The 15,065-nt window shown below is 48.5% G+C and overlaps 1 protein-coding gene across 2 annotated transcripts in view; it reads right to left on the bottom strand.

Annotated features, from left to right (window-relative positions):
* ABCC4 (ATP binding cassette subfamily C member 4 (PEL blood group)) overlaps nucleotides 1-9,420 on the bottom strand; it is a 201,406-nt gene extending 191,986 nt beyond the window's left edge. For both annotated transcript variants that reach the window (XM_080916846.1, XM_080916845.1), the window contains exon 1: nucleotides 9,187-9,420. In XM_080916846.1, coding sequence (XP_080772972.1) covers nucleotides 9,187-9,260 — 74 coding nt within the window. In that variant the 5' untranslated portion in view covers nucleotides 9,261-9,420. The remainder of the gene's footprint in view (nucleotides 1-9,186) is intronic.
* Between the last annotated feature and the right edge of the window lie 5,645 nt (nucleotides 9,421-15,065).

Here is a 15,065-nt window from a genome sequence, read left to right on the forward strand (position 1 = left end):
TCCCCAGAGATACAGCCACAGGGGACCTCCCCATCTTGGTGACTTAAAATCCAGTCATGTTGACAGCGGAAAATTAAGCGTCTCACTAAAAGCGTTCCATGAGAGAGCTGTGCCGGAGGACAAGGCCCAGCAAGGTCACGTAATTAATTGTCCGGGGTCGCAGGTATCACATGAGAGCTCTCAGCCTGGCACTACACTCGTCTACAGCCAGCTATCAGCAACTCTAATCCAAGCAGCCCCAGATTAAGACTGAAAAAAAAAATCCTTTGCAATCATTGATAAAGCACAAGATGGACAAATGGCTCAACTGAGAGATAAAGGAGAGGGAACACTAGTCTCTGAACCCAGGAAGCTAACAGTTTAGGTAATGGCTCAACTATGTACTAAGAGATAAAGGAGAGGGAACACTAGTCTCTGAACCCAGGAAGCTAACAGTTTAGGTATTTTCTTGGCAAGTCACATGGATCCCAAAAAGACTGAGAATCTAGGTCAGTGGTAGAGTGTTTAGTATGCACAAGGCCCTGGGTTCAATTCACAGGACTGCCATCAAAGGAGGAGGGGAAGTAAATTTTGCAGCAATCCTTACTACCCACTGGTATATATACTCTACCAGGCTGACACCTTTTAGGGTGGCAGGGTCTGTCTTACAGTCGAAGACCACACTGTCCAAAGAGCAACAGATCTCCAAATACATTCGGAGTCTTGAGGCCCAGCCTCCCAGCTAAAAGGGTCAATCATCCCCTCCTGTTATTTAAAACACATACACATAATTTAAAAGGGGAGAGGGGCTGGAGAGATGGCTCAGTGGTTAAGAGCACTGACTGCTCTTCCAGAGGACCTGAGTTCAAATCCCAGCAACCACATGGTGGCTCACAACCATCTGTGATGAGATCTGATGCCCTCTGCTGGTGTGTCTGAAGACAGCTACGGTGTGCTTATATATAATAAATAAATAAATCTTTTTAAAAAATGCAGAACAATGGTGGCACACACCTTTAATCCCAGCACTCCGAAGACAGAGGCAGGTGAATCTCTGAGTTTGAGACCAGCCTGGTGTTCACAGTGAGTTCCAGGGCAACCAGGGCTACAGAGAGAAACCCTGTCTTTAAAAAAAACAGAAAACAAAAATAATAATAAAAACAAATCTTTAAAAAATAAAAGACAGGATGCATGCCTTGTATATGGCCTTTTGACAGAAGGTGCACACTGGCCAGCTGGTGAAGGACCCTTTAAGAAGTGACATTAACAGGGACAGTCAACTGGATCTCAGTCACATCCTGACCAACAAGACACTGGATAAAGGCCTACAGATTAAGAGCAATGTATTCGATGAGCAAATTTATGCTCCTTTTACGTAAGAAAATTTACATGTTTTATATAGCTAGCATTTCCTCTCTGCTGAGCTCCTCCCAACCTTGGTCTCTAACCTATTTACTGAGACCATCCCATAGAAACAGCAGCACAGGCTGAGGAAACAAATGATCACGGAATCACAGAATCAATGCATGCTCTAAAGTTAGTGCCCCCGGCTCAAGTCCCAACTTCATCTTGCCCACCTGACGTTCCCTGGTCTCTCCAGCCTCGTTCCCTGGTCTCTCCAGCCTCGGGTTTCCTCACTGTGAGCAGGAGCCAATCTCCACAAGCTGTTCCCATAAGGACTGAGTAACCCACCATCCCCAAGATCCTGCTGGCACAGGGGCCCCTGCCCCCACTGCTACCTGCTGAGTACCACAGGGCAGCCACAGTCCTCACACCTTGAGGTCAGAAAGTCCTGGGAGAGAGCTGGCTGAAACGGAATGGGGTGAGGGTGACTCAGAGAAGCTCACTGACCTTGGGGAGGCTGCAGTCTGTGATTCTTGGTTTCTACTGTTCATCAGAAACTGAAGGAGCCTTTTAAAATCATTTATGTCTAGATGTTACTTCCCGAAATTAGGATTCAAACTGGCCTAGGGATATGCCAGCCTTGCGGCTTGTCTTTGGCTTTCTTTTGTTATCGTTCGTTTTGGAAGTATCAACGAGAAAGAACTTCACCGGGGCTGAAGCTGTAGTTTGGTATGAGGCCTGTGATTAGCATTATGTGAAGCCCTCTCTGTTCAAGCCCAATACCACCAAAAGGGAAAAGGAAATGTAGTCAAAACAGACTGGAAGCCTTCAGAGAAATGATTTCCATCAGCTGAGCACAGAACTAGACCTTCGTACTCCCACAAGGTAAAGGCAGGAGGATCAGAAGCTCAAGGTCAGCCTGGGCTACATAAGTTCAAGGCCAGCCTGGGTTACATAACAAGTCCCAAGCCAGCCAGAGCAAATGAGACCCTATCTCAAAAGCCTGAATAAGAAGAAATAATTTCCATCAGTAGACAACTGAAGGAGACAATCTGAGGATGTGTTCATGGCATCCAACACTAACAACCAGCCTCTGTTTGTACAAAGTAAATCCTGCCTGCCAACAGCCAACCGCTTTCCTCATGGGGAATGACCAGCCAGGAGATCCGATAGCTCTGGACTCCCATGGGACAGGTGATGTGATCTCTCCTGACTCTGGTGGAAAACGTAATCTCCCATACAGTGTTGGCAAGTGGCTCGGCCACACCCTGGTGGTTATGCTCTAAACCTGTCCCTCTCTAGTGCTCAAACTAAAATCTTTGAATGGCAGCAACAAGCTGCTCCGTTCTGATATCATTGCCATGAACAAAAATAGAGATAAAGCGGGAGGTTATGTGAGGACAAACCCCACAGGCTGATCGGCCAGTGAACTGTCCCACACGCCTGCGCATGCTGTTAACGATGCCCTGACCGCTTCTCCAGGCTTCTCCATCTCACTCAACAGATCTCTCCATCCTGCCCTTTGCTTAGGCCCTCGGAGGCGCCCAGCAACTTCTTCCCGTCGGGTCCGGAAATAAAGCTGGCATCAGACCTCCCGGCTCAATGATTAAATAAGACAATGAGATATACAAATGGGTGAGTCCTTCGCTGCAAGAGGGACAGCATGCAGCAAAGCCTGAAATATGTGCTGTGTGCCCTTTGCAGAAAGTGTCTGGCAGAGCCCTGCTCTAAGCTTATCTTAGCTGTGGGTCACAGCCCCATCTGGAGTCACCAAACTGAATGTGAATTATGGTTTGTTCCTGAGAGAGGTTCATTTTCCTTCCATCTAAATTAAGAAAAGAAAAAGCTAAAGCCACAGCCAGGCTTGGGGAAACACTGAGTTTCCCCGAGGATCCCAAACAACCGCATTTGGTGGGCATATTGGAAAGTGAGTGTGACTGAATTGGTGAATGGCCGTCTCCATGGGCATGTTTAAAGTCCAACAGTAGACTCTGATTACGGAGGATACGCTTTAACAAGGATGACCGGAGGGAGAGTTTATGTCTTAATAACTAGACAGATAATGATGCTAACAACTACGTGGCAATTCAGTCTTAATAGATGTGATGGGAGGGGTCCTAGTCAGGGCTTCTACTGCTGCAATGAAACATAAAACCAAAGCAACTGGAGGGGAAAAGGGTCTGTTTGGCTTATGCTCCCACACAGGACCGGTACTCAAACAGAGCAGGAACCTGGAGGCAGGAGCTGATGCAGAGGCCATGGAGAAGCACTGCTTACTGGTTTGCTCAGTCTGCTTTCTTACAGAACCCAGGACCACCAGCCCAGGGATGGCTCCACCCAAAATGGTCTGGGCTTTTCCCTGTCAATCACTAATAAAAAAAAAAAGGACCCACAGGCTAGCCCACAGCCTGACCTTAACAGAAGCATTTTCTCAATTGGGACTCCCTCCCCTCTCTGACGACTACAGTTTGTGTCACGTTGACATAAAACAAGCCAGCGCAGGAGGAAACGTGCTGAGGATTAACACACGTGTAAAAAAATGTATTCCTTTGCTAACAACCAAAAGGCCTGCTTGATCAAGTCAGCACACACACTCGGTCCGTCGGCTAACATTTGTACCTGTTGCTGGATCCCAGCAGGCAGACAGATGCTGAGTGTCTCAACGGTGCACACCTATGACCTGTTTTGATGATCCAGATAGGTTTCACCTGAGACTTCTAAGCTATGAGGTTCCTGAGAAGTTCCCCAACCCCTCCAGTCCCCAATTTGTCTCCCCTAATGGAAGGTGAGAATGTCTGCCTTGGAGATTGAGGATTAAACTTCTTGAAGAACACAAGCAAAGTGGAACAAGATTCATCTGTGGATTCATCTGTGCTGCTGATCCCTGGTGTTAAAGCTCAAGGCCCTGAGCCGGCCTCTCAATGTGTGCTCTGAGGATGTTAGAAGGAGTAGCCATCAAAAGAGATCCCCCAGACCCACCCAGACTCACTAGTCCCTGAGGACTCACAGAGGGGACTCCAAAACCTACACTTTCAAAACCATGTCAAAGGCCATTCCTGAGGGACGTAATCCAGGCACAGAGTTACCACCCTGATGACTTCTGCGTTCAGTGGTCTTCTTGTGTTACATAATATGAAGATGTCTTTAAAAGGCTAATCTTTAAATGAGTCTGAAACTTTCCTTTTCTTTCTACTCTGCAGGGCAGGATGATGTGTGTGTGTTTGTTTGTTTGTTTACTCAGGAAACCTGGCACTCTGCCTATTACCCGCAAGGTCACAGAGATAGTTCAGCAGATAAAGGCATTTGCCACCAAGTCTGGTGACCTCAATGGGGTTCATCCCAATTCTCACTTGGCAGAGAGAAAGTTTTCCTCTGACCTCCACACAGGTGCCACAGCAGGTGTGTGTATCTGTGTGTGTGTGTGTGTGTGTGTGTGTGTGTGTGTGTGTGTGTATTGGGGTTATGCATGTAGTGTGTGTTCATGCATGTATGTGTGTGTATGTGTTGGGGGTTATGCATGTGTGTGAAGCATGTGTGTTTATGCATGTGTGTTGGGGTTATGCATGTGTGTAGCATGTGTTCATGCATGTGTGTGTATTGTATATGAAAAGGGATGTTGTGTTCCTGGGTGTATGTGGGGATGTGTATATATATATGTGTGCATGTGCAAATGTATGGGTGCAGGTATTGTGGGTGTATGCTCATGGGTGTATGCATGTTTGTGTGCTCACGTGTATGTGTGTGTTTCTGTATTCATGTGTGTTTGTGCATAGGTGTGTAATGTATGTGTGTGGTGGGGGGTTAGTACATGTGATAAAAAAAAATACTCAAAATATGGTACCAAAATGCCTCCGGTTAAAATTAAAACTACCAAGCTAGATATGGTTCACACCTATAATCCCAGCACTCTACACAGTGAGGTAGGAGTTTGGGCTATACTATGACACCCCGTCCCACAGAATAAAATGAATAAATACTCAGCACCGCTGCCCCTTGATAGGAACACCCATCCACCAACCTTCCTAAGCCATGTGCATTTCCACCCACACATCTGGTCCCCAGAGGGTCTGTCCTGTCAGCCCTGCCGTTTCTACAGCCAGGGGTTTGCGGCAGGGCAGCCCTCAGCAGAGACACAGCCAGCTAGCTACAGGAGAACAAGGACTTAATCACCCTCTGGGGCCAGGTGCATCAGTCCCCGGAAGTCCCTCGACACCAGCACCCTGAGAAAGGAAAGTACCTCTCTGGTTACCTTCCATCTGCTACTGCAACCCCAAGACCTCCTGGATAGGAGGCCTGGCCTAGAATACAGAGTACACCACAGGCCTTCCTGGACGTTGCTGACAACACCAGGGGGCAGCAGGGAGGCAGACAACCCTTGGAAGAGTCTGGGGCTTGGATTCTCATGCCTGGCTGGACATGGTATTCCACTGATTTAGTTAGATAGATAGATAGATAGATAGATAGATAGATAGATAGATAGATAGATAGATAAGATAGATGATTAGATAGATAGATAGATAGATAAGATAGATGATTAGATAGATAGATAGATAGATAGATTAGATAGATGATTAGATAGATAGATAGATAGATAGATAGATAGATAGATAGAGATAGTTTTCCTATTTATTTATCTACTTATTTATTTGGCTTTTCTAGACATGGCTTCTCTGTGTAATAGCCCTGGCTGTCCTGAAACTACCTCTCTCTACACCAAGATGGTCTCCAACTCACAGAGATCCTCCTGCCTCTGCCTCCAGAGTACTAGGACTAAAGGCGAGCACTGGAGCCTGGCCGGCTGGACCCGGTATTCCATAAGTTAAACCATTTTTCTCTAATGACAGGCATGACAGCTACTCAATAAACAGTGACAGGATGGGGATGGAGACAGTTCATTGGTTAAGAGCACTGACTGCTCTTCCAGAGGTCAAATCCCAGCAACCACACAGTGGCTAACAACTGTGATGAGATCTGATGCCCTCTTCTGGTGTGTCTGAAGACAGCTACAGTGTACTGTATATATAATAAAAATAAATGTTTAAAAAAAAAAAACAGTGGCAGGAAAATGCAGTGTTGGAAAAAAAAACTGGTGCCTATTTTATATCAGCTGCAAATAAGAAGCTCCAGCACGCTTTACCATTAACAGGGGATCTAGATGATCCTGAGAGGCAGAGAGATACTGATGGGGCTAGAGGTGTGGGCGGTGGGAGACTATATGCCTCACTCTGACCCCCAGCATAACAGCCTGAAAAAGAGGAAGATGGGACACCAAAAGATACGGCCACGGTACCCACTCCATAACCGTTGGATGCACTGCGTTCGGCAACAGCGAAGAGCTGTGAAAATCACAGTCAGAAAATATCACATCCTAAAGGAACAGTGGCAGGTTACAGCTCTGCTTAGGGTCAACGTGCTCCTCCTGACAACGCATGCGCTGAAAGAACACACAGGTGCGAGGGACAGCCACAATACCGACAGGTACTAGGCTGGTTATTGATAGCCCACAACCAAACTGTGTTACAATCTCGCCAAAATCCTAGGAGGCACATTGCAAGGGCTGACATCATCCGGCTGGGTGGCTACCAATTCAAGAGTCTGGGAAGCAGACAAAGGGTGAGAGGAAAAGCAAGCACCCAACAAAGAAGGTAAGAAATCGGGCTTGTTCTGTAAAGTGGGCAACTGCAGGAAGGCACTTCCTGGCTTTCCCATCTGCAGCAAGGCAGCAGCAAGAGAGACAGAGAACTCATGCACTGGGCAAGCAAACACAGATATCATTGTCGCTGGCCACAGGTGACTTCACCAGGTCACACCCTACTGCAACCAAGGCCAACACGAGGCTCACCACAGTGCAGTAGGGCATCCCCAGCCTCCATCAGCATCACCAGGGGCCCCTGTGAGAAGCACAGGAACGTAACGTGTACCCCCCATGCTTCTGACTATACTGGTCAGTCTGCAAGGACACTGGAGATCCTGCATCTTCTAATAAGCTCCCAAGTGATGCTGATGCTGCCCTTGGGGTGTGACCGGTGGCAGATGCTTCACAGGCATCTTCAGTGATGGGAACTGTAAGAACATCCTTGAGAAACTCGGCCTGTAAGAACAGGGCAATGACACACCCTTCTCCATGCATGGGAGGACCAGCTCCCTGGGGAGAAATGTACAGTACAGGGCTCCTGGGAGCCAGACTGCCCAGGTCTGGATCCTGCCAGACGCTTGGTAGCTTTTCGATCCTAGACAGGTTAGTCAGGATACCTCAGCTTGAGACCTTTCTCAAGGGATAAACTAGAGGTAATAGTTAATTTCTCCCCAACAGGGAAGTGGAAATGGGGCCCACCCAAGATAACATGTAAAATAATTACCTGGGGTTTTTTTGTCTGTTTGTTTAAGACAGCGTCTATCTATAAGCCCAACCGTAGACTCACTATGTAGACCAGGCTGGCCTCGAACTCAGAGATCCACCTGCCTCTGCCTACTCAGTGCTTCAAGGCTGTGACGTCACACACTCAGCTGTTACATACCTACAGTCCCAGCACTGGGGGAACTGAGGCAGACAGGAAGATTGCCGTGCATTCGAGGACTTCGAGACCAGCCTGTGCCAAAGGGTGACACTGTCAACAACAAACAAACAAACAAAAGACTGCGTCTGTGTGTTGCCAAAGGCTCAGGAGACCGAGACAGTCCGCCTTCTTTGAGTTATGTTTTTATTATTATTCATTTCTCCCACATTCCTTCCTCCAGAATGCTTCTCTTTACCGGGTGTCCGAAATCGGGTCCTGCACACACTGTATCCGAAATTAAAACAACAGTGAATGACTCTGAAACTCCCAAGGTTTCCCCCGTTTTTAAAAAGGTAACATTAGAACGTGAGAAAGACGAAATGGCAGAGGTCAAGAAATAAAAACCATTCTAGTTAGCCAAGTGTGTACTGGCCAGCCCAGGCTACTAGGTGGAAAACTACTTAGGAATGTCATTTATCTACGCCTCTTCACCTGTTTCCTGCAGTAAGAGGGGCGGGGCTGGGGCCTGATCAGGGAACCCATCAGTGGTTTTAGGCATCCAGACCATGGATTCTGTCTCTGAAGACTCCTGATCTTGGCAAGACCCCCACAGGCTTCAGGAACTCATCCCCAAGAGTGATATGGTCACCAAAGGCAGAAAGGAAAAGTTCATCTATCAGGGAAAAAAACACACTCCACTATGGCTACGTTTCAGTCAAGAGGGAAACGTCATGCGGATCTTGCTCAAGAGTAGTATCCCCATTCGAAACTAAATAAGACATCGTAATAAAGTGACCTTTTAACCCACGGCCATACTTAGGTACTAGGACACACACAGAGAAGCCAAAAAGAGAAGACAGGGTACTCAGAGGTTATTAAACTTCCTTACACCCACACATAGTGGCAATCAATGGACCTGAAAGATGTCTGCTAAGGTGTTTCGGGGAGTCTTGGCAATTAGATAGGGCCAGCTGTATTTACAGCTGCTTAAATAAAGAGGTGCAGTTTGGACGAGGGAGTTGTGCAAGCCCTGAGCCGAGATGGGAAGCTAGCGAAGGTGAGCATGGAGGGCCCACCCTCCTGAGCACCCTCGCACCTCCCACGGATCCCCACGCTTTCGGGTGGACACCACCTGTGTCTGCCACCAGTCCCCGCGTGCCCCTCCCGGCGGGGAGCGGCGCGGGCGTGGGGCGCGGGCGGGGACCGCAGGCGGCACGGCGCACGCGCGACCAAAAGCCCGGTGTGTACGGCCGTGCAGGGAACGCATCCTCCGGCCGGCCCGGACCTGCGCGGAGCATCGGACACGCGGCAGAGCCGGCGCGCAGCGTCCCGTGGACAGCGGAGCGGGCCCAGGCGGGGCACTCACCAGAAGAACACGCGCGAGCAGAGGTTGGCGTCCTGCAGCGGGTTGGGTTTCACCTCGGTGTGCACGGGCAGCATCTCGCCTGCGGTGCGCGCGGCCGCGAGGCGGCTCTGGGAGGCACGGGTAAGGATGCTGGTGCTCCGGCCGCCGCGCCGGTCCGCTCTGCGGGAGCCTCGCAGGCAGGCAGCCGCTTCCGGGAACCGAGCGCCAGCCCGCCCTGACCCCGCCTCCCGGGGCTCCTCGGGGCGCCCGCTACGCGCTGTCGCCGCCGCACCCTGGAGCTCCCGAGCGGCGTGAGAGCGCAGGGAGACCGCGCGCAGGTGGCTGGCGACCGGCCGGGGAACGCGGAGCCGAGCTGGGAAGCTGCACGTGCTTGGGACCCGCTGCAAACCTGGCCGAAGTTTAAGATCAGCGCCCAAGCACCACCCAGAAGGTAGTGGGGGCGGTACCGGCTGTGCCCGCCCCCACGCTCGGAAACGCCCCCTGGGCTGCGCGCTCCTGGGGATCTGGAGAAAGCCACCGGGCTTTGCGGGCCCTCCCCTGGCATGCTGCCCTCATCAGGACCAAATGGAGTGCTGTAAGAGATTCTCCCACCTGATGACCGAGAGTCTGACCTAGAACAGCAGCGAGGTCTATCGGATTGCCTTTGCAGACCTGAAAGCCATGAAGACAGTCAGGCCACCTGATATTAAGACACAAGGATTTGGGAGATGAATGAGCGCTGTCATTTCAGGCGGCTTCTTGACCTTTCCTACATTGCTTGGCCAGGCGGACCTGTGCAAGCAGTTGGCTGTCCTCTTAGGTTGGGTAAGGGAAATCAGATAATACACTGCCTCGCTTGTTTTTTTCACCGAGCCCTGAGAGGCTCGCAGAGGATCGGTGGCGAAGGCAGCCGATATTACAGGACAGCTTGGCATGCCTTTCTATAGACCTACTCCACTTTTAATTTACTTTTCCAGATGGTTACGACTATTTTACTGGGTAAATTCTGACTCACAAGATCCAGCTCCGCCTGTGATCTTAAGGTTAGTGATGATGAAATCTGATTTGTACTCTAGTTGGCATGTGACCTTGAACTCCTTTAGGGACAGTCAGTAAGCATTCGAAGTGCCAGGCTGCACGGACACAGTGAGCAAGATACGGGCCCTGGCTTTGGGATTACTGGTCACGAGCCCTGGGTCCTGGCTGTGTTAACTGCCCTGTTCTGTTCACTTCAGCGCTGGGTAAGGAAAGAAGAGCGGTTTCGAGTTCATGGTGATAGTGACAAGTTCCCCTGTCCTTAGGCTGTGAGAGGCTACTCTGAACAGAAGCAGCTTGGGGAGGAAAGGGTTAACATCAGGCTCACAGTTACAGGCATGGAGAGAAGTCAGACCAGGAGCTGAAAGCCACAACCCTGTCCTGTTGGACTGCTTGCTGGTGCTGATAGCAGCCTGCAGTGGGCTGGGTCCTCACGCCATCTCCAATGAGACATGTGTCACATTGTGTGATGTGGGCCAAGCCCGTCTGGGCAGTTCTCTAGTTGAAGTTCTCTAGTTGAAGTTGATTTTCTGGTGACTCTAGGTTGTGTCTGGTTAGCAATAAAAAAAAAAATTAACTAGCTCAGCTTTCTTTGGTCATTTCCCATATGTGTTTATTTCAGTGTATAACAATATTTTGTACAGAGAGTCTTAGTGTGAATGAGCACTTGTTTAGCAGTCATATGTGGTGTCCACAGATTTAATTCCATCAGTTTGGAAGTAGAGATGGAAGAAACAATAACTCTAGGCCATCTTTGATGGGATAGAGTGTTTCTAGCCAGACATACATGAGAGGCCCTGTCTCATCTCAGAGAGCAAAAATAAATAATATAGATACAAGTAATTAGCCAGGCAGCAGCACTCAGAAGTCTGAGGTAGGAAGAGATGAAGTCAAGATCGACTGGATTCCAGGGAGTTCTAGGTCTAATGGATACACGGAGAGACTGTTTTAGAAAAGAGAATTGAGACAGGGGTCTCATGGATCCCAGGTTAGCCTCTTAATTCCATAAATACCAAGGATGACCTCGGTCCCCTGGTCTCACTTCATCTACCTCCCAGGTGCTTGGCTCACAGACACGCAGCACATGCCTAGTTATAAATGAGTTTTTGAGCCTGGAGGACATCCCAGTAGGTAAACTACTTGCCTTAGAAACACAATGGCCCAGATTCCTCCCACTCTCCAAAAGACATGGCGGCATCCATTCCCAGGATGGGAAGGCAGGCAAGGATCCCTGAGGCCTCTGGCTCTTCAGCTTACCCTAAGTCACAAGTTCCAGTGCAGTTAGAGGCCCCATCCTAAACAAAACATACAAAGTAGATAGCACTTGAGGAGGAACAAGTTTATACACACACACACACACACACACACACACACACGTATCACATACACATGCACACACATATATATTTATATAAAAAGCATATAAAATATATAATAGAGATTAAAGTCTCAGTTCCTCGGGAGGCTGAGGAAGCAGACGATCTTGAATTCAGGACTTCGGGACCAACCTGAACAACATATCTGCTTTTGAAAATTAATTAACTGACTTATTAATTAAAACTCAGGTACATAGAGTAGCAAAATTTCGACGGTTTTGAACTGAATGAAGTTTATTACATGGCATTTTGGGGCATCCGTGCATGCTTCCAGACATCCTGTTACAGAAAGGGAAGCATTTTCATAGGAACACAGGGCTGACCATCCAGTGGCCTTCGTCTCCATGGTTTCTCAGATAAGGCAGACGTCAAAATCAACGGGCCTTGCCTAATTTCTGGTGCTCTTTAAAATGCCCTGCATTTTCTAGCCCAGCTGTTTGATTGCCAGTTCCACTTCAAAGCCTGAAACTTAGTTTGGGAAGTTACAAGTCTAGTGACTTGCCTTGTGTCTGCCCCGTCCCCTGTCACAGGGGACTGTGTTGGGACTGCAGATTCGATTAGCAGGCTCCAAACCGCCAAGGGCCTTAGTCCCTTCGGCATCTACTGAGTAGCCTGCTGGCTCTTAGTATTTCAGCTAAGCTAACTTCTTAACATTCTTTCCTGAACATTAACTAACGTGGCATTTAGAAGAAATACTGAGAACTGTTGTCTCAGCAGAGAGAAGGGGCTTATGGGAACAGGGTTCCCACTCTTCTTTAATCTCCAGCCTTCTTCCTCCCTCTGGCTTTTCTCAGGTCAGCAATGAGGTTCTGAATCTCTGTTCTCTGTCAGGTCACTGTGAGCCTCCCAGTCCCCCAGTTCCCCAGTTCCCTGAGTATGTACACACACACACACACACACACACACACACACACACACACACACACACACACACACACACACGAAGGGAGCTCTTCTCATTTGTTTACAAACCCTGGCATCGGGGATTAATTCTTGGTGGGTGATTGGGTTGAATCCTCAGCACCACAAAAATATGGACATGTGTGTGTGCGTGTACAATATGTTCGGGTGTGGGTAAGTGTGGGGGATGGGGAGAGAGAGGCTGTGTGTTTTCACTTAGTGAATGCCTGCTTTGTACTTTACGGTTGGGCCAAGCACTAGCCTGCACAGGTGGAAGAAGCACCTCCGTTTGCAGTTGTTTACTTGCTCCAAACGGTCCAGTATTATGAGTAAAAACAGCAACAATAGCAAGTGTCAGAGCAGAAGAAAGTGGAGCACCAGACATCACTGACCGAATGGTGTAGCTGGTAGAGAGAGCCTAAGGCAGGCAGGCTGTCCTACAAGAAGCTGAAGAGTCAAGAGTGACTCAGCAGCGGAGCTGCTGGGAACACAGCCAAGAGAAAGGAAAGCGCACATCAGCGGAAAAGCTCGCTCCGGAGAACAGGAGGAAGGTGCTCAGAAACGAGGGGAACAGCGCATGCTCACTCACGAGGGGCGCTTCGGCTGTGGTATGTCCATATAACGAAATGTTACTTGGTACCTCAGAAGGAGGTGCCCTGTGTAACTGGAAACACATGTCAGTATAGGAAGAAGAAACCAACTTAGCTTTGGCAAATCTGGTCTTTAGCGGCTCCAAAATTTAGAGAGAAAAACGCAGATGCTGTCTTATGCTTGACATTATTTGTGGAGATATTTGAGAATATTCAAAGCCGTGAATACCCCCTCAAAGTTCATGCTAAATGCTAATGAAAAAAACGGAGGCCTCCTTCAGAATTCTAGCTTCTGGTTAACCACTATCATCGTGATAGAGAGCTCCACATGCTGTGTCAATGGTTAGTGCACTTCGCTGGGACGTTTAGGGATATCAATAATAAATACCTTTTCCTCTTGCCTAAATACAGAACTGGCCACCAGCAAAGTCTAGCCAGCTTAGGCCTCCCAAGAAAGGATGGGTACAGGGTGGGCTAAATGTAGACTAAGGTAAGCCTCTGCAGACAAAGAATAGAAAGTACCCAGCTTCTCCTTCTTCATGCCTCCAGTGGCAGGAATGTGAAAGGAAAGAGAACTAGTCGAGGGTGTCCCACTATTAAATGTCCCACTCTGAAACCTGAACCTTAGGGAGTAAGTGGTCCCACCAACTCTCAGGCCTTTGTGCTGACAGGGCCTCTGAAGAGAAAGCTTCTGTCCTGTACAAAGCCCACAACAAAAATGTGTGCCTTGTCAGATTATAAATTATTAGTGTTAAAGGCCAAAATTAGCATCTAGACATCTTACTTGGCTTTATTTTTTTCATAAAATAGAGTCACTGTGGTCTCAACAGAGGTGACCGAGAGGGACGGAAAGAAACAGAAACAACAGCAGCAGCAAAAATGGACTGGCTACCTCAGTTACCCTCTTTGTAAGATGGGAGAGAGCTAGCAATGGAAATCATTGTCGAGTGGGCGGCCGACCGACCTGGGGTTAACTGTGCTTGTGTAAGAATTAGGGCAGGGAGATCAGAGAAATGCAAATGAAAGATGCTCTGAGATTTCATCTTCAGTCAGAACAGCCAAGGTCAATAAAACATGCTGACACGGGATCTGGAGCAAGAGAATTCACCCTTTGCCGGTGGGCTAGTGAAGGTGTGCAGCCACTGTGGGAAGCCGTGTGGATGCCCCTCCGGAAGCCGGGACTAGATCTACCTCAAGACCCAGCTTTACCACCCTTGGGCAGAGACACTAGTGTACTCACAATTGCTGGTGCTCTGTCCTTCCTTAGCCAGAAACTGGAAAATACCTACCTGTCCGGCAACAGATGAGTGGATGATGAAGACGTTGCATATCTACACAACGGAATAGTATCCAGCTTTTAAAACCTGAAATCGCGGTAAGAGAGAGATGATCGCGTGAGGTGAGTGACGTGAAGAGGCTTAGAAAGTCATAGAGCTTTTCACAGCCTGCTCGCCCTACTGTAGGAGAAACTGTCAAGCCCATTTTTGTCTCTGTAAGGGTCAAGAGTTGAAAAAGTATGCGGTTCATTGGCATCTCTTTGCTTAGGGGCTTTTCTGACAGTGGGGCCATATGCCAGTCGAAATACCTCAGGCTGTGACCAGGACAGGCTCATGAATATCCCAGATCCACTGCCTTTCCAGTGGACTGTTCTGTCTGCCCGAGCTGTTGACAGGGTAGGATTCCCATGACCTGCTGCTCGCCTGGATTGTTTCTTTCTCTCTCTACCTCCCTTTCGCCCCTCCGTCCTCCCTCCAAGTTTTTCAGAGGATTAAGGCAATAAAAAAAAAAAAAAAAAAAAAAAAGAAATGTTAAGGGGACAAGGGACAAGCTGAAGCCTCTCAAAGCTGATTTTTTTAAACATAGATTGTAGATTTAACTGACAATATTTAGTCACATTGGATTTTTTTTTTAATGTCTTACTAAAATTTAAAATTACGACGTTGTCTTTGGCAGTGGATGACCTTTGATACCACTCATTTCACCCTCCAGAAGATCGTGA

This window comes from Micromys minutus, assembly GCF_963924665.1.
Source record: "Micromys minutus genome assembly, chromosome: 5".
NCBI lineage: Eukaryota > Metazoa > Chordata > Mammalia > Rodentia > Muridae > Micromys > Micromys minutus.